The sequence below is a fragment of the Colletotrichum orchidophilum genome, assembly GCF_001831195.1.
Source record: "Colletotrichum orchidophilum strain IMI 309357 chromosome Unknown Scaffold_38.1, whole genome shotgun sequence".
Classification (NCBI taxonomy): Eukaryota; Fungi; Ascomycota; class Sordariomycetes; order Glomerellales; family Glomerellaceae; genus Colletotrichum; species Colletotrichum orchidophilum.
In genome coordinates, this window is record NW_019172994.1 from 129,450 (window position 1) to 147,152 (window position 17,703).

The 17,703-nt window shown below is 53.6% G+C and overlaps 6 protein-coding genes across 6 annotated transcripts; 4 read left to right on the forward strand and 2 right to left on the reverse strand.

Annotated features, from left to right (window-relative positions):
- Positions 1-531: 531 nt before the first annotated feature.
- CORC01_05474 (mitochondrion organization and biogenesis protein) lies at positions 532-4,584 on the forward strand (the record flags this gene model as incomplete). Its single annotated transcript, XM_022617117.1, has 5 exons — positions 532-1,238; positions 2,035-3,463; positions 3,608-3,668; positions 3,871-3,977; positions 4,099-4,584. 5 exons carry the CDS (start codon positions 532-534, stop codon positions 4,582-4,584), a joined length of 2,790 nt encoding a protein of 929 aa, XP_022476342.1.
- Positions 4,585-5,545: 961 nt separating this feature from the next.
- On the reverse strand, positions 5,546-7,080 carry CORC01_05475 (succinyl-CoA ligase subunit beta; the record flags this gene model as incomplete). The annotated part of the gene is made up of 3 exons (XM_022617118.1): positions 5,546-5,589; positions 5,650-6,799; positions 6,937-7,080. The coding sequence occupies 3 exons, from the start codon at positions 7,078-7,080 to the stop codon at positions 5,546-5,548; spliced, it is 1,338 nt and encodes a 445-aa protein (XP_022476343.1).
- Positions 7,081-8,345: 1,265 nt separating this feature from the next.
- Positions 8,346-8,909, reverse strand: CORC01_05476 (uncharacterized protein; the record flags this gene model as incomplete). Its single annotated transcript, XM_022617119.1, has 1 exon — positions 8,346-8,909. The coding sequence occupies one exon, from the start codon at positions 8,907-8,909 to the stop codon at positions 8,346-8,348; it is 564 nt and encodes a 187-aa protein (XP_022476344.1).
- Positions 8,910-11,202: 2,293 nt separating this feature from the next.
- CORC01_05477 (uncharacterized protein) lies at positions 11,203-11,562 on the forward strand (the record flags this gene model as incomplete). The annotated part of the gene is made up of 1 exon (XM_022617120.1): positions 11,203-11,562. One exon carries the CDS (start codon positions 11,203-11,205, stop codon positions 11,560-11,562), a length of 360 nt encoding a protein of 119 aa, XP_022476345.1.
- A 1,564-nt stretch (positions 11,563-13,126) lies between these two features.
- CORC01_05478 (fructosamine kinase) lies at positions 13,127-14,274 on the forward strand (the record flags this gene model as incomplete). Its single annotated transcript, XM_022617121.1, has 3 exons — positions 13,127-13,313; positions 13,414-14,101; positions 14,181-14,274. 3 exons carry the CDS (start codon positions 13,127-13,129, stop codon positions 14,272-14,274), a joined length of 969 nt encoding a protein of 322 aa, XP_022476346.1.
- Positions 14,275-14,939: 665 nt separating this feature from the next.
- On the forward strand, positions 14,940-17,649 carry CORC01_05479 (sey1; the record flags this gene model as incomplete). The annotated part of the gene is made up of 4 exons (XM_022617122.1): positions 14,940-15,031; positions 15,098-15,529; positions 15,581-17,316; positions 17,366-17,649. The coding sequence occupies 4 exons, from the start codon at positions 14,940-14,942 to the stop codon at positions 17,647-17,649; spliced, it is 2,544 nt and encodes an 847-aa protein (XP_022476347.1).
- Positions 17,650-17,703: the final 54 nt, after the last annotated feature.

Genomic DNA, 17,703 nt, shown 5'->3' on the forward strand with positions numbered 1-17,703 from the left:
GCACGTGCTTGGTCTTCTCCCCAGTTGAAAGGGAGGGGCGGAACCTAGTATGGACCATTGGTGGCCGTATCTGAAGACTGGGCTCAATTGGATTGAAGAGACTCGAAATCCCCGAAACGTTCTGAAAGCGATAAGTTGTAGATGCGAATACCACCACTCTAAACCCACGTTGGTGGGGGTTGAATAAGTGGTCTCTGAAGTTGAGGATGAAGTGCATTCTTACCTAGTAAGTTTAAATTTCTATGGCCGCTGCCAGCACTCCTACAGGAGCCCCTGCAGTCCCGTCAGCACCGGTGGCACCCGGCGGAGCGGCACTTTTCCACCGGGTGCCCCTGCGATGGGTTCTCCTGTCTGCGCGTCCCGTCCCGTCCAGTCGCGCGACCGAATTAATTAGACTCGAGCTCGACTTTTTTTTTTTCCACACCCCCGGGCAGCCACCTCTTTGTCTGACCTCAACCCACGATATCATCCCCAGAACTCGAGTACTCCCCCTTCAAGTCCGAGTCAGTAACATTCACGAATACCTACACAATGCTCTGCTCCTGTCGCCTGAGCCCCCTGCGGCTTTTCATACAGGGCATTTCGCAATTGCACATCTCCGAACCTGTCGCCGCAGCGAGACTCCCGCAACACCTCAAGAACTCCCGTATTCTCCAGCTCAGCCAGGCCTCAACATTTGCAACTTCAACCGTCCAGAACCAAAAGCATGACTGGGTGCCCTTCCAAAAAGGAGGAAAGCAGGCTACATCAAGGGGGCTAGTCGACGAACAAGACCCAGACGACGCGAAACCGAAGCGAGAAAACTGGCAGCTCCAAAAAGAAGCCCTCAAAAAGAAGTTCCCCGAGGGTTGGAAGCCGCGCAAGCGCCTGTCCCCGGACGCCATTGCCGGCATCAAGGCGCTGCACGCACAGTTTCCCGAGGAGTACGACCTCAAGACGCTCGCCGACAAGTTCGAGATGTCGCCCGAGGCGATCCGCCGCATCCTGAGGAGCAAGTGGCAGGCGTCGCCCGAGGAAGAGGAGGACAGACAAGAGAGATGGTTCCGGCGCGGTGTCAACGTGTGGTCGCGGTACGCGGAGCTGGGCCTGAAGCCGCCCAGTAAATGGCGCCGCGAGGGCGTCACGCGCGACCCGTCGTATCACGAGAACCGCAAGGCGGCGATACAGAGGAGGAAAGAGGAGGAGGCCACGGAGAATGTCGGGGAGAGGCTGCAGCGGAAGCTGTCTGATACCATTCTGTGAGTGCTGGATATGGCGACTGCGTTTTTCCGACGAGCAGTTCGAATACCATCTCAGCTCCTATATCAAATCGGCCGGAACATGGCCCCAAAATCTAATAATCAACATTACATCAACACACGTTCAAGGCGCAGCGATCATCGGGCGCATTTCGTCGAATATGCAAGTTGTGACACAACCAATCATTCATTCCCTGCGGCTGCATAAACCCCATACTTTTTCATTGGTTGTGCGGTTGGCTGCCTATCAGCCTTCTTTCCAGCTTCAAAGCCTCACTGCATGCGCAAATCGAGGACGTTGTCACCGAGAAGAGTATCGATCAGAATCTGCAGAGTAACACACAGTTCCACGCTACCTAATCATGCGACTTCTATCGACGAAGACGAAAGAACTCGAGTTCTTTGATCTTGAATATGCCCCACCTTACGCCGTGCTATCTCACCTTTGGGAGCATGATGAGGTTCTATTCCAAGATATGAGAGACTTGGCAACGGCGGCTTTGAAAGGCGGCTTTCGAAAAATAAACTCCGCTTGTTCAGTTGCTGAAGGACAAGGACTCGGGTATATTTGGATTGATACTTGTTGCGTAGATAAGGAAAGCGAAGCCGAACGAAGCGAAGCAGTCGAGTCAAGCTTTCGCGTCTTCAAATCAGCGGCAGTATGCATTGCCTACCTGTCTGATGTTGACATGCAATCGGGGACATATGTTGTGTCTGGAGATCCTTCACGTACCAATATTGACTTTACCGATGGAAAAACGCCATTCAGACTACCGGATGTTTTCAAACGCAGCAGATGGTTTTCGCGGTCTTGGACACTACCGGAACTCATTGCCCCACCTCGGCTTGTATTCTATACCCGCGACTGGCAGATTATCGGCTCGCGATTCGACCTCCGAAGGCAGTTGTATGACATTACTAGTATTGACCCTTTCGTTCTCGAGGGAGGTGATCTTGCAGGGGTGTCTGTGGCCCGGAAGATGTTCTGGGCCACCAACCGCAACGCGCGTTGGCTCGAGGATATTGCATATTCCTTGTCAGGACTATTCGGCGTCGATATGATACCGATCTACGGCGAGGGCAATGTAAACGCTTTCTTACGTCTTCAAGAGCACGTTGCAAAGACCGTCAGAGATCCGACCCTTTTCGCCTGGAGAGGAGATTGGGCCCAGAAGTACTCGACTTGGGATGACTGCAAAGACCTTGTCGACTCGGGGCGACTCAGGGACTTCCTGGCAAGCAGTCCGACTGCCTTTAGTCACTGTGGAAGAATGTTCCCCGCTTTAGGAACCGTTGATGACAGTGGGCCAAGTTACAGAGACTTCGATGATGCTGAGGATTCGGCATGGGAGACCAGCTCTGTAGCATCCTTTGAATCGTCGACGACCACTTTGGTTGGAGGATCGACTTCGACACCGGTTAGAGCAGGCTTGGGCAATGCGATATCGTTCTTGTCCGAGAATGGCAAGTTATATCCGCTCTTTGAGTCGGCTATGCGAAAGCCTGGAATTGGATCCGACAGGCTTCGAAGGAACTTGACCCGAATGCTGCGATCATTGGGGCTGGAGTTAGCAATAGAAGCTACATCAAAGGAAGAAGCCCTATCCGCTGTATTCTTCCGTATGTACCGGCTGGCAATTGCATCAGGGGTCACATCGAGAATCGCAGAGAAGTGCCTCAAGCCTATCGCCCTCGACCAGCCGAGGGATAGCACCCCGGAGCTTTTTTCAGGCACTCAGCCTGAGGAATCAAGACCTGATGACGTCGCGCAGCTTGAGCAGGAAGACGACGACTTGGACCATCAAGAGGACGAGGATATCCCCGAGGAGAAGGAGGGGGGAGCAGATGAATTAGACTTTGAGAGTATCCGGGCTTTCGTCCTCTCCAGCGCGGCATTCGATAACATGACGAGGAGACTTTCCGATTTTGTCAACACTAGTTTCCGGACACAGGCTCAGAAGCTCGTCGCGAAGGTCCTCAAGGGCAAAGACATTTTGAATGACCAGTATTGGGTTGACATGAAGTATAAGATGCAAGTCATCCTGACGGAGCTGGAAGAGTCGCGTCCTGAGAATGTTGTGCTCGACATTGAAACCACACCGAAGAGACTGGATACATTCCAAGCTTGGGTGGAAATTTGGACAGAGGAGGATTGGGATTGGTGGCCCCTTTCGCCTCCCAAGCATGCTCTGAGCTCGACCGAGGCGCGAATTGGATGGCGCTGTGTGAGTTACATGTAACAGTCCTTCACGGAGACTCATGTTGCTAACGTCTCATGCTCAGAGGTGTGGTACATCAAGATGGGAAACCGTCCCAGCGTCATTCGCAGGTAACATCGCAATGTTGCTGCAAAAGTATCCTCTCGTAAGCCGAAGCCAAACAGCTTCGGCAAGCAACCCAACAGCAGAGGCTCCGCCGACATCGTCGACGGTAAGTGCGCCATCGTCGTTAGGAACAAGATCCATGAAGACGCCTACCGGCGGCGGTGCATCGGATTTGCCTGACCCAGCGTCATCGCCTCACCAGGGGAACCAAACTGACCAGATGTACAAATACCCCCGACCGAGATACATTTTCTTGCTCGCTACCACGAGCCGGCATCGGCTCAGACAGCTACCCTCGCTTTTTTTAGACACTGCGGAATTTGGCCAAGAGTTGCGAAAGACATACCGCGATCTTAAAGGCTTCTGGCGATGGTGGTTCTCGCCTTACAATTTCTCACACTGTGAGTTTGTCCGTGTAAGTGTCCCCATCCTTCAGTCGGGAATTAAGACCCAAAGGCCAGTTGCACTTTTTCCGTCGCCGCTACGGACAGCATATTGTTAAGCGAGATTGAAGGCTTACACTGGAACCCTGTCAGTTTGAAAAGTTCTGCCGCAACGGTTTCGCCTACCGCGGCCTCGAAGTCCCAAGCACATTACAAAAGGACTACTACTACAACCCCCGACCCGCCCTCCGCGAGCCACCCGTCTCTCCCGAAGAATTCAGCCACGTGTTTCGCTATGCGGCCAAGAACGAAAGTGTTGTCTGGACATCGCTCGGTCTGCCTTTCTATGAGACCGTGGAGGCGCTGAGCGACGACACGGTCGGCTGCATACCCCAGCGGTACCACTACCTCGATGAGAGGAGCAATCGCAAGGAAGACTTTTGGGGCTTGTATATCCGAGAACGTCGGTCCGCGCTGATGACATCGGCATACATATTGCTGTGTCTCTCGCCGTTTTTTGCCTTTTGCTTTTTGTACCTGTTTGGAGTCATTTCTGGGGATATACAGAATGCGACGACGCCTCTGGCGCTAGCTTTGACGGCTCTTGGGCTATTTCTCGGGTCTATGGTCAAGTCTTAGAAGGAAGGAACTTGAACAATGGACCATGTTTGCTGAACTTGGGGTGCTCACGAGCAGAAATCCACTTGGAGAATGGATCGGGGGCTTACACAGGAGTTGAAACAGGAGGAAAGGTCTTTCAGTTATTGCAGTGGTTGGCGAGAGAAAGAGATCAGTGCTTACCTCGCCACCATGTTCATTGTGACAACGTCACTCCAATGTCCAGAAACTGTGAGCTTGCAGTTGGCAAAAGAGGCAGGGAAGCATGAGACGGGTTCATAATTTGCAGCTCCTCAAGTGCTTCATCAAATACAAACCCGCTTGCAGTGGATATAGGATTGAGTAACCGCACAATCGATCTTTCCTGTGCAAACGTACTACTTTTACTACTTCCTGGGTGCAAAAATTGTCAACTTCACTCATTCAGCGCAAGTAACAAAAAAATGACCAAGATGAAAGACCAGCCTCCACGATAACGATTGTTCAAGGACCGACCGCGATTCGAACGCGGGGCCTAGAGATAGGTTGCTGCGGAAGCTGCAATCTCTCGCTCTACCACTGAGCTATCGATCCTTGTAAGCGAATGAAGGCTTAGTCATCTGGTGATGAGATGCGAGCGTCTCCATCGTGTGATTAAGATTACAGATGTAGCAAGGGACACATAAGCGAGGCAGAAGCAAGTGATGTGGTTACCTCTCTGCATGCTTCTTGTGACGTGAAGTGGGGACATTGCTTATCAAATTGTGCATGTGAGCCATAGTCATGCAGGTGAAAAGGATAGACAGGACAGGAAATACAGAAGAAGGTCAGGACATTCACTTTCACAACAAGAAGGGCAACGGGGAAGAGCGCTTGTGGGAAACTTGCAAGTGACATTTGAACACAAGTTTGATATTTCGGCTCCCAGTTCTAGCTCCTTCAACCTAGGGCTATGTTAATTAATGTACAGGGCGAGGCCAGTCTAAAACACAACGCTAGAGCTTTAGATACCCAAGGAGAACTCGACGCCGACATCAATGTCACGGGCTGGAGATTGATAGTTAGTACCAGGTCATTGGGAGAAAGGGGATTAATTTCACGACTTACCCATCTTGACAACCTTGGACAGTTGCACGGCCTTCTCGGCGGCGGTCTGGAGGTCGTCGATGGAGAAGATCTTCATGCCAGAGTTGTTGATGATGTCGTGGGCGGCCTCGACGTTGGTACCCTGGAGACGAGCAATGATGGGGATCTTGAGGTTGAGCTCCTTGGAGGCGTTGATGAGACCCTTGGCGATGAGGTCGCAGCGGACGATGCCACCAAAGATGTTGACAAAGATGGCGGAAACCTTGGGGTCGCTCGTGATGAGCTCAAAGGCCTCCTTGATGGCGGCGGGGGTAGCACCACCACCAACGTCGAGGAAGTTGGCGGGGGTACCCTTGTTCAGTTTGATAATGTCCATGGTGGCCATGGCCAGACCGGCACCGTTGACGAGGCAGCCAATGTCGCCGTCGAGCTTGATGAAGTTGAGGCCGGATTCGGCGGCGCGGACCTCATCGGCGTCCTCCTGGGTGGTGTCGCGCAGGGCGAAAACCTCCTTCTGGCGGTAGTCGGCGTTGTCGTCGAAGCCGAACTTGGCGTCCATGCAGAGGACCTTGTGGTCAGAGGTCTCGGAGAGGGGGTTGATCTCGATCTGGGTGGCGTCCTTCTCGAGGAAGATCTTGTAGAGCTTCTGGATAGTGTCCTTGGCGTCCTCGATGCACTGCTCGCTGAAGCCGAGCTTGACGGCGATGTCGCGAGCGATCTCGTCAGTGACGCCCTTGTTGATGTCGATGTTGGTGGTGATGATGGCGTCGGGGTTCTCCTTGGCGACGGTCTCGATGTCCATGCCGCCCTGGGAGGAGGAGACGATGACGGGGGCCTGGGAGGCGCGGTCCATTAGGATGGCGAGGTAGAACTCGCGGCGGGCGAACTTGCGCTCGCAAATGTAGACGGAGCTGCAGAGCTTGCCGCCAGCGCCGGTCTGCTTCGTGATGAGCTTGTGGCCGATCATCTGCTCGGCGAACATCTCGGCCTCGGTGGGGGAGTAGATGACGCGGACGCCGCCCTTCAGACCGTTGTCAAAAGTGCCCTTTCCACGTCCACCGGCGAGGACCTGAGCCTTGATGACCATGTCCTCACCACCAATCTCCTTTGCGATGGCCTTGGCCTCGGCGGCGGTCTTCGCGTTGGATCCCTTGGGGACACCGACTCCATACTAGACAAGGTGGGAAAAGCGACCCGAACGTTAGCTATTGTCTGGTCTTGTATCGCACTGAGCTGGAGCTCCTGAAAAACTGGCCCCCCCGAAAAGGAGTGGGGCCCTTGTATCGTGGGTTCCTGGTGGGTGTTTACCTGGCGCAGAAGGTCGGCGGAGAGGTACTCGTGAATGCTGAGGTTTCTCCTTTGTTGCTGGGCGAGGCCCGGGTATCTAGGAGCGGCGACCTTGGAGGAAGTTTGGATGGCAGAAGCCAACCGGCTGCGTCCGAGCTTGAACATGATTGTGAAGGGGGTTGATGTGTTCGTGTCGCGAAGACGGGGGGTTTCGAGACCGGAAGAAGTGGGAAAGGTAGGCGCGCCTGTCAATTAAATGACTGACAAGAAGATCCCGACGGGTGGGATAAAGAGGCGCGTGCTCGTAGATGGGGAAAAGGAAAAAGGACCGACGAGAAGTCCTGTAGGTGTGCTGTGATGCAATTGGTTTTGCAAGAAAGCGCTATCTACAAGCAATCTCAAACGGGAAAACCAGAGGTTTCTGGGCCGCGGGAATTCCCGGTCCTCTGGTTGGTTTTCGCTCGGAACAAAGCTTCAGCCGAGCTACAGGGATGTACCGCCGCTTTTACAAGGTCCATGGCACCCAATGGAGCTTGCTCACTCCGCCATACACTTCTCCATATTTCCCGTAGCCAAAAGGGTCTGAGGTCTGTGAAGCTAATAAGGGAAACTCGTCGTATGTGCTCTATCTCAGTTCAATTAGCTCGGTTCATTCAAGGTCTTTAAAAATCACTGAATGCACAGTACCAAGGTCTGTCCCGGACGACTGTTAGCCGAAGTACGGGAAAGCTCCGTCGGAAGATCGGGGGCTACCTGGTAAAGCGGCCGATAGTGGTCCGAGCTCCGAACCCGTGCACCTGTCAAGACATAACGCCAACCACGTGTCTGCAGGAGCTGCATCTGCAGGTTCATCATGTGGCGTCATTTCTTCACCTCGACTTTCAGACATTGCTGGGATCCTGCTTGGCACACGCTGCCATCCGACTCTAGGGACAGCACATCCATTTGTACTACCGGTAATATTGTTGAAAGACTCACAGATACACCTCGAAATATGCTTCCTTCGGCTCAACTCCTTTTCACACTCACTTGAGCTCCAACGCGTACCGTTCATTATACCTTACGGCATAATGACCACTGAGATCAATCCCATCCAATGACAGTGTCTAATTCGGTGACGATGTGTTGTTGGAGGAAATCAGGAATTTCTACAAAGTTGGGAGGTCGATTTGAAGGTGTTAAACATGACCGATTGCAAGACCCTCACCTGCTACTTAGTTAGCGACCTATGATGAGCTCATATTGAAGGATCCAACTTACTGAAGTCATTGACTATGGTCCCTACCCGAGCTTTTCTCAGCCGCATCTCACCAATCTGAATCTTCCAATATGCTCTGTCATTCAAATGGCCGCTACCGGTAGACACATTACTCGAGTCCCAAACTGATGATCAAGCTGAGAGCCTAGGACGCAGCCAACATCGATGCGAGCTACCGGCTCTGATAAACTGACCACGACTGGCATGCGTGGACCAGCACGTAGACGGGAGGGTTTTGCGCCATCACATGGCAAGCCAGAATTGTGCTCATGATGGCAGTGGCCCAGGCTATCAGTAGTCGTCTCAACCACAGTCGAAGCCTCCTGGTAGGCGGCCACCACATGCAGACGTCCTCTCGTACTTGGTCCAGTCTCCTTGTGGCAGTCGATCCCATAGCTCGATAAGTCTCCTTGGCACTCGACAGCAGGCTGGTGGCGCAGAGTCGTGTTCCGCGCCACCAGAGGCCTGATGAGGTCTTTTCTTCGCAAGGTGAAGCGGTAGTTGGCGCACTCTCGTTGTCGATAAGCCTTACAACCGAGGGCTGGACATAGCAAGAGAGCTGATACGAGTGATATTTCTCGACGCACTGTACGTTGGTTGCGTCGTCTTCGGCTTCCGATAGCCGTCTAAAGGGGTTCTTTAGCAGTGTTTTTGAAGAATCATAAGCGGTTCGCGCATCAGCATTGCGCCAAATGGCCGACACCGGCCAATAGGAAGGCTGCTGGTGCACATCCATCAGATCTGGAGCTTCGCCCTTTCCGGCGTAGTTTTTTTGGTTGAATTGAAAATTCGGTGTTCAGGTTGTTGGACCGGCTGATGATGAGCTGTAATGTGGAGGGTTCACCCATCTTAAGGCTGGGATGGCTTGATAGCGCAGGACGGGGCGAGACTTTAGACGACCGATCATGAAAGGCGACAGTCTTGCGGGACAGCTAGGCATAGCAGCAGCTGTATCCGGTAGAAGCTTCCATAAATTCAGGCTTATCTTGATTCAGCAAAGGTCCTCAGGCAGATACTGGTAAAGACTCACTCATCATAGTGCAGTCTTAGTGCTCAGACCAGAAGAGACGAGAATCTCAAGGATTGCTATCAAACTCCAATGACTCTGCTGCATGTTAGATAGATACTGAGATGAAAGAAGTGATGTACGAGCCGTCCAGGGAAGCCAAGTTCCGAATTTCGGAAGACCCCTGTCTTGGGTCTGAAATGGCTGTCATTTTGTCTCAGCAATACTTGCTGCTTTGAACTCGCTCAGCCAATGCTTCAACTCAATCTGGTCAAAGGAAACAAAGCGCAAACAACCAGAAAAGAAGACCAGAAGAAGGAAAAATAGATTCCAGAGCTTGGATTCAGGCCGGCGCAAGAGTGCCTATATCCCCCAAATGGCCCCGATGCGACGCCGGACGTAGTGATCAGGCCATTCCACTCAGCCTCCCAGGACCCATCCCCCGAGATCCCTCCAGCCACAGCATCTGTCGGCCCAAAATGGATCCCCCTTCGGCTATTGCGATTCTCGGATGAATGGCGTCCACAACCGTCAACGGAGGATCCACCTTGAGGCTCAAAGATATGTCGTTTGCCGGGCCGCGGTTAACTCTCTCGAGGTCCCCGTCGCCGTACCATACACACCCTTGCTACGGTAATAGCGTTTCCATGCATCTCTCCCGTTCTTGAACTTTCCAGCTTGCATGCTAGCGAAAAGCCCTCCCGGCGGACACTTCCCGAACCTTGCCCAGATCTATCAGAGTCGATGACGCGAATTTTGCTTTTGCTCGGGATGGTTAGGTCTTCGACGGGGTCTAGACTTTGGTGTTGCGGCTGGGGGAGAAAGTCGTCCTTTTTCCTCGCCACTTATTCCCGGGTTTTCTCCTTCACGAAGAAGACCTTTCAATCCCGTCCCTAGGAGACCGATATTTTCCTTCTATCCTTCATCCATTTTTCTTGAGAGGCAATCAACACGGTGAAAGACTAAAAGTTCTCGCTAGCTCCCTTCGTTGATCGTCTGGATGATCTGCGCCTTACTCAGGTCTCAGTCGCGAAGAGAGCGACCCACATCGTAGTCTTGAGCACGACCTCGCAACGACGAAGCCCGCGAAACAGTTTTAAGCACGACACCGCTCAGGTCTTATCGCATGCCCGGCGATTGAGAAAAAACTGTTGATTCCACGATGGCAGAGGCTCCACATCGTATGTTGGCCGAAGGAACGTCAAGGAAAAGCGGGCTCTGACATTGCGAGACTCTCCGAACCAGTCCCGAGCCAACTTTAGAGGCGATAGGCGAAGGTGACTAACTTGACCAGTGCATACCGGTCTTTGCCGTATTCGGGAGCCCCTTCCAACATTTAATTATTGCGACCATTTTGTACCCAGACTCGTTTCTTTCCTTCTCGAATTTTTCGAGGTTTTCCCACGCCGTTTCTTCGAGTTCTGCTAGTCTCCAGGGGCTTGAGTGAGCCTTCGAGGTTATACCGTGCAGCGACGCAATCTCGAATATGTCATTAGGAGACGCACATGGCAGGGCCTTCGGGTGTGCGCCTGCGGCGGCAGCCAGCCCATGCTAGCTACCATGCTAGCTAGGCAAGCGCCCAGTCAAGTCGGGACTGTCCTTCATAAGGTACGGAGCCCAAAGTATACTCGCTGCCGGGGCGTTGAGCTTTGCAGCTACGCAAGCCGTCCACTCAGCTTCACATGCAGAGCCATGGATATTACACCAGGGGTCGCATAAGACCATCTCCTTTGACCTGGCTCGGCCGGCCGTGGTCTCGGAGGTCACTCATCGTGGGTATATAATCTCGCTGGAGCCCCCCTTCCCGAGAAGTCTCCTGCCCCGTCCCGGTTTTGTTTCCATATCCAGTCTTGTTTCTTGCCTTCTGCTTTGCATTTAAGGGGTCATCGTTTGACCTTTGCCAGTCCAGTCGATCTCTACTTATATCACCATACACACGCACACATAGACCCTGGACTTGGTTCTCTGGTCCCTTGATCCCTTCTCTTTGCTTCTCGTCTCAAGCTCCAACAACAATACTACAATGTCTTCCGAACAAAAGCCTCTCAGCTGGTGGAAGCGCCACTGCACTCCGCCGCCGGCCATCAACCGAACTCCTCAGTGTCCATGCTCCGCCTGCTGGAACGGCAACGGCGAGCACTGGAAGACGACCGCCCCGCAGACCACGGCACCGAGTTACACGTCTACACCGAGTCCGCCAACAAAAGAAACACGAGCACAAACTCTGCGACGAGAAATAGAATCAGACCTGACGCCCCTCCACCGTGAAGAGACTTCTTCAACGACAAATCTCAGCGTCTACTCCCAGGAAAGCAGCACCAGCTCAGACCGTGCCTCTCTCACCAACGTTCACCGCCCAGCCCGAGGAAAGGAAATCTTCTAGGGGAGAGAAGTAGGGGGGAGAGGGGGGAGAACGACAACGACGCCGCAAGCTGACTAGATCTGGGCCACGTTACCCCGGGAAGTGACATCTTGGCATGGGGATCTGGACCATTCTCCTTCCTGCATTCACTTCCTCCTGGAGCTACTCGAGAGAAGCAGGCCTCCTTCTTTTCAGACAGGCTTGGATTCAACCCCTCAATCCTGCCCCGGACGCCAAGAGGCTGACTCTCATCAAGAGCGTTGTCTCTGGGCGCAGCTGCACAAACGCGGTCGATAGCACCAGATTTAGGGTTTGAGATGCAGATAAGGGGTCCTTGGGTCGCAGTCGTTGGACGAACTGGGATACGCCGGCCGGCGCCACCTAGCTGGTTAGCGGGGGTGACTGTCCCGTTGGGCTGATGAGATCTCAATCCTGGGGAAGTAATAGGATGGGGTAAAAAAGAAATGCTCTTGGGTGTGGTGCCGTGCCACTCACTGGTGGTTGGCGTGCTCCCTCGCTTTTAGCTTGCTTGGGCTTGGAAAGTTGGAGGGGGAAAGTTGAAGTTGGGGTAATGAATGGCAGGCCTGGTATGCCGGGGTTTGGTTTCCGCTTGTCAGCCAGCCAGGCGAGATGGGAACTAACCGCGACTTGGATGCTGAGTTTAGAAGATATCACAAGACGAGGAGGGGAGCCTGGCGTTGGTACTTACATCGTAGAGGGTGTTACTTTCCCTACCTACACGAAGGAATGCACTGGAGCCAGACGGAATTTTATTTCATTTGATTATATATTTCAAGAACTAAACCACAAATTCCTACAACAGACAGATATGCAGCATGAGGCATCCATCCCGTTGCAAATCATTTCAAGCAGGTCACGTTATGATCCTATAGAATCATCTTCACAGCTTTGGGCGGAGCATGAACGGCCCCATCAGCGCCCCACCACGGCCCCGTTCTTGTTAATTTGTCGGTCGATCGGGAACATGACCCCACCACCATTGCACCGGGGGCCGAATCAGGCAACTTGGAACAACAAGCTTAAAAAAGCACGCAATAGCTCCAATGGGCGTGACAACAGCACGTAGTCAAAGGGGGCAGGCAGACATCCTTCATAGGCGATATAGCAAAGCAAAAGTGTGGCAGATTTCTTTTTGCCGAGATCAAATTCTCGTTAATGGAGCTACAGAAAACAAAAGACAAGGACCGACCGCGATTCGAACGCGGGGCCTAGAGATAAACTGCGTTTAACTGCAATCTCTCGCTCTACCACTGAGCTATCGATCCAAGTGGTTAATAATTGTTGGTTAGCGGAGCGAAACACAGCCCAAGACGGGCGGAGGGACACGGTGGCTGCAAAAGACAAACAGAATGGGTCTTTGGTGGGGCCGAAATGAATGCTGCATGCTGTGGGATCAGTCGGGTCAGTCATAGTATGTGGAGGCCGTTGCTATTCTACGTCACTCAGAGCTCACCCAACGGTCCAAGCTAGTGGCATGTAACTGAGCTTGAGAGCTCTGCTTTGAAACGAGCAAACCATCATACTATCAAACCAGATTTGAAAAAACCCAGTCTTTTAATACAACATGGCACCAAATGTAGATGCAGCAATTCTCGCAGCGCTCCATCTTGACCCAGAACAGACCAAAATCGCGTCCCATGGCGCCTCTGGCTTTGCGTCATCATTCAAACTCACGTCCGTCATCGATGGCCAGCCCACCAACTTTTTCGTGAAGACGGGCGCCGGAAAAGATGCTGAAGTCATGTTCAGAGGTCAGTGAAGCCCGAAGGACGAGAGCAGTATGGTGGAAAAAAAACCATCCGGACTCGACTTAGCATTCAAGCTTAAGCATTGGGCATTGACAATCCGCAGGCGAACATGAATCGCTAAACGCAATCCACAACGCGGTGCCGAACTTCTGCCCAAAGTCGCACACCCACGGGCGATACCAGTCGTCGCCGGACAAGTACTTTCTAGTCACGGACTTCCTGGAACTGGGATCCTCGACCTCTGGCGGATCCGGCCTGTCACTAGCCGCGAAGCTCGCCAAGATGCACACGACCCCGGCACCTATCCCAGAAGGGTTCGACAAGCCCATGTACGGGTTTCCTGTGAGCACCTGCTGCGGTTCAACGCCGCAGGATAACTCGTGGAAGGAGATGTGGGCGGAGTTTTACGCCGAGAATAGGCTGCGTGGCGTCTTGCGCGCAGGGATCAAGAACAACGGCTCGGATGGAGAGCTGTCCGATGCCGTGGAGACCGTTGCGAGCCGGGTCGTCCCACGGTTGATCGGCGACGACCACGTCAAGGGCATCAAGCCAGTGGTGGTCCACGGAGACCTCTGGAGCGGGAACCACAGCCGGGGCCAGATCGCCGGGAAGGGCGGCGCCGAGGAGGTGGTCTACGACTCGTCGGCCGTGTACGGGCACTCGGAGTACGAGCTGGGCATCATGAAGATGTTTGGCGGCTTCGGGAGCAGCTTCTGGAACGAGTACAACAAGCTCGTGCCAAAGGCGGAACCGGTAGGGGAATGGGATGATCGGGTTGCACTCTACGAGTTGTAAGTCCACTCGCTCGCCTTCTCGCCCACTTACTTGGGGTTGCTATGGTGATTTGCCCCGCTGACAAGGAGGCCGCAGATATCACCACCTCAACCATTATGCGATATTCGGTGGAGGATACCGCGGAGGCGCAATGGGTATCATGAAGAACCTGATTTCAAAGTATGGCTGAATCAATTCACTATTAGCAGTACCATGGCGCCAGGAAGATTCCATGGTTTGAGTTGGAGAAATTCGACATTAAAGCCGGCCCGCGCCGATGGGAGACATGACCTTAGTATTAGCGCCCCCCCGAAATGACTGACAGCTGTTAGTTCCAGGGACGGGAGCACTGCAACGAGTTGGAGAGTGTTGCTTCCATTCTGCTTCCCATGCTGTGTGACTAAGATCCCGATTGGAGATGTCTCATTGCACTATGCATCATGACCACTCACCCGTCGTGGTCACGCCGTCTGATGTTTCCACGGGATATTGCAGAAGTGCCAGGATTCACATGCCAGGGGGTGCCCTGAGGCCGAGCCCGTTCTGGCCATTCGTTGGGGAGGAAGCAGCACGGACCAACCATTCATCCGGCGCAATTGTGCTCTAAAGCCAGGTGGGAAAGCAAGATTAACGGCCCATGACAGGGGAATTTGATCACAAGGGTCGATGTGGTCACTTCCTTTCCAGCTGCCAACTCCCATAGCACTTTCGCCCCTGTTGCTACATTGCACCGAACGACGTTTGGCTTCCCACTCCTTTTCCTTTCCCTCTTCTTTTTTCTGGAAACGACAATGACCAAGTAAAACATACGAGATTTGCCCCTCAACATTATTTGCTTCACCCGTCGCTCCAACCATGAACGGCCACTTTGCTGCTGTCGGCGACGAGCCGGATGCCCAGGACTACGAGCATGGCATCCAGGTCATTGACGATCAGAAAGACTTCAAGTACGACATACCTTCCACCGCATCCACAAAACGACCATGATCAAAAGCTAATCCGTTGTTCTACAGTGCTCATGTCGCAACATATTTGCAAAAAGTGCGCGTCGCCGAGGCGGGGTTCAACTACCACCTCATCTCCGTATTCGGCTCCCAATCCACCGGCAAGTCGACGCTCTTAAACAACCTATTCGGTACCGACTTCTCCGTAATGTCCGAGACGATGCGCCAGCAGACCACCAAGGGAATATGGATGTCCAAGAACAAGAAGGAAGCCGGCATGGCCGAGAACATCATTGTCATGGACGTTGAGGGAACTGACGGTCGTGAGCGTGGCGAGGACCAGGATTTTGAGAGGAAGAGCGCCCTTTTCGCCCTAGCGACCAGCGAGGTTCTGATTGTCAACCTCTGGGAGACACAGGTCGGCCTGTACAACGGTGCCAACATGGGTCTGCTCAAGACCGTCTTCGAGGTCAACCTGCAGCTCTTCCTCAAGGACAAGCAGTAAGTCGCCATCGCGTGGGCTGACCCGCCGCTCGCTAACACGTCACACAGGTTGAGCATGAGATCACTACTCTTCTTCGTCATCCGAGACCACCTTGGCACGACACCCCTTGCAAATCTCCGCAACACCTTGATCCAGGACTTGACCAAGATCTGGTCCTCCATCTCCAAGCCGCAGGGCCTCGAAAACTCGCGCATCGAGGACTACTTCGACTTCGCCTTTGCCGCGCTCCCCCACAAGATCCTGCAGGCCGATAAGTTCACTACCGAGATCCAGAAACTGGGGAGGAGGTTCACTGCGGGGCACCGCACGAGTGGGGCCAGCACTCAGGAGTTCGATGGCGGTGTCTTCCTGCCCGAGTACCACCGACGCATTCCCGCCGACGGCTTTTCGCTCTTTGCCGAGGGTATCTGGGATCAGATCGTCAACAATAAAGATCTGGATCTTCCGACACAGCAAGAGCTGCTGGCGCAATTCCGTTGCGATGAGATCTCGAGGGAGGTTCTGATTGGGTTTGATAGCACCGTCGTACCGCTCGAGGAGAAGCAGTCTGAGTCTGCCAGAGCCGGTAAGCCCGCCGTGTTGGCCGACCTGGGTGTGACGGGACGCGAGTCTCGCGAGAAGTGCCTCAAGGCATTCGAGAATCAAGCTAGCAGATATCACAAGGGTGTCTACGTGCGCAAGCGCCAAGATCTGGAGGCCAAGATTGACGGCCGCCTCAAAACGCTCTACAACGCGCAGTTGTCGGCTGCTCACAAGGCTGCCATTGCTTCTTTCAGTGAGCACGTCTCCGGCGCTGTAAAGGCTGGCCAAAAGTCCGGTGCGGCCTATGAATTCGCTGAGATTGTTACCGCGGAGAAGAAGAAGACGCTCGAGTTTTTCAAAAGCGAGGCTGAGAGCCTTGCCATCCCTGACGTTGCTTGGTCCAACTTCAAGTCACAGTATGTGCTATTTGAGAAAGAATTGGACGATGTAAGCGGTAAGCTGCGCAAGGAAGAGATGCGCCGGTTGGCCACGAGGGTGGAGCGATGGGTCAAGTCTCGCTTGGGCGATGCGATTGGCCTCGAGTTCAACAAGCTTGGCTCCGGTAGAGCTGGGTCCGGCGCCCCCGAAACTGGCGAGAAGCCTGCGGAAAAGGATCTTTGGGATCGCATCTGGACCGTGTTTGTGGATATTGTCAAGGACGCACAGGGCAGGTTCACCGACCGTGCCAAGAGCTTCGAAGCCACTCATGATGAGGTCGAAGTTGGTCTCTGGCGACTCAGGCGCAAGAGTTGGGTCGCTCTGCGCGAGAGGATCGAGGAAGAGGTCATGGAAGGCAACATTTTGTTGAAGCTGAGAGAAAACTTTGAGGACAAGTTCAGATACGACGAGGCCGGCGTGCCGAGAATCTGGAGGCCAACCGACGATATTGAAGGCATTTACACCAAGGCGAGAGAGTCAACGCTGACGCTCATCCCCCTGTTGTCGAAATTCAAGCTTTCAGAGAGCTACGGCCCTCCCGAGTTGCCTGCCTGGATTGGCAACCAACCTAGTGGAGTCGAGCCCAGCGACGAGGAGGACTTGACACCGATTGGCGGTGTCGATGAAGAGGATGGCAAGAGTCTTGAGGAGGAGATGACTGTTCTCAGCGAGAGCAAGCGTCAAGACCTCGTCATCAGGTTCAAGAAGACTGCAGACGGCGTCTACGTCGAGGCCAAGCGCAGCGCCATCGGCGGTGTCGCACAGGTGCCCCTGTACTTCTATGCCCTGCTAGTGGCCCTGGGGTGGAACGAGATTATTGCTGGTGAGTGGCGTCCGTTTTTGAAATTGGTACTTCATGCTAACTTACACAGTCGTGCGCAACCCGTTTCTTTTCGTCTTTCTCATCATGCTCGCCGGAGGAACCTACGTCGCGTACACGCTCAACATGCTCGGCCCCATGTACCAGATGGCCAACGCGGCCGCCAACCAGGGCGTCGAGATTGGCAAGACGAAGTTGCGCGAGTTCATTGAGAACTCGGACACGGCGCGGCAGGCGCTGGCCATGCCCGCCCGCGACAGCGACTCCATCAGTATGGACACGCTGGATAGCCGGGGCAAGAAGAAGAGCGCGGAGGATGATATTGATGACATCTAGACTTTTGTCGTTGTGGTGTGTTCAGGTAAAGGTAGTCATGACAGCTGAATTGAT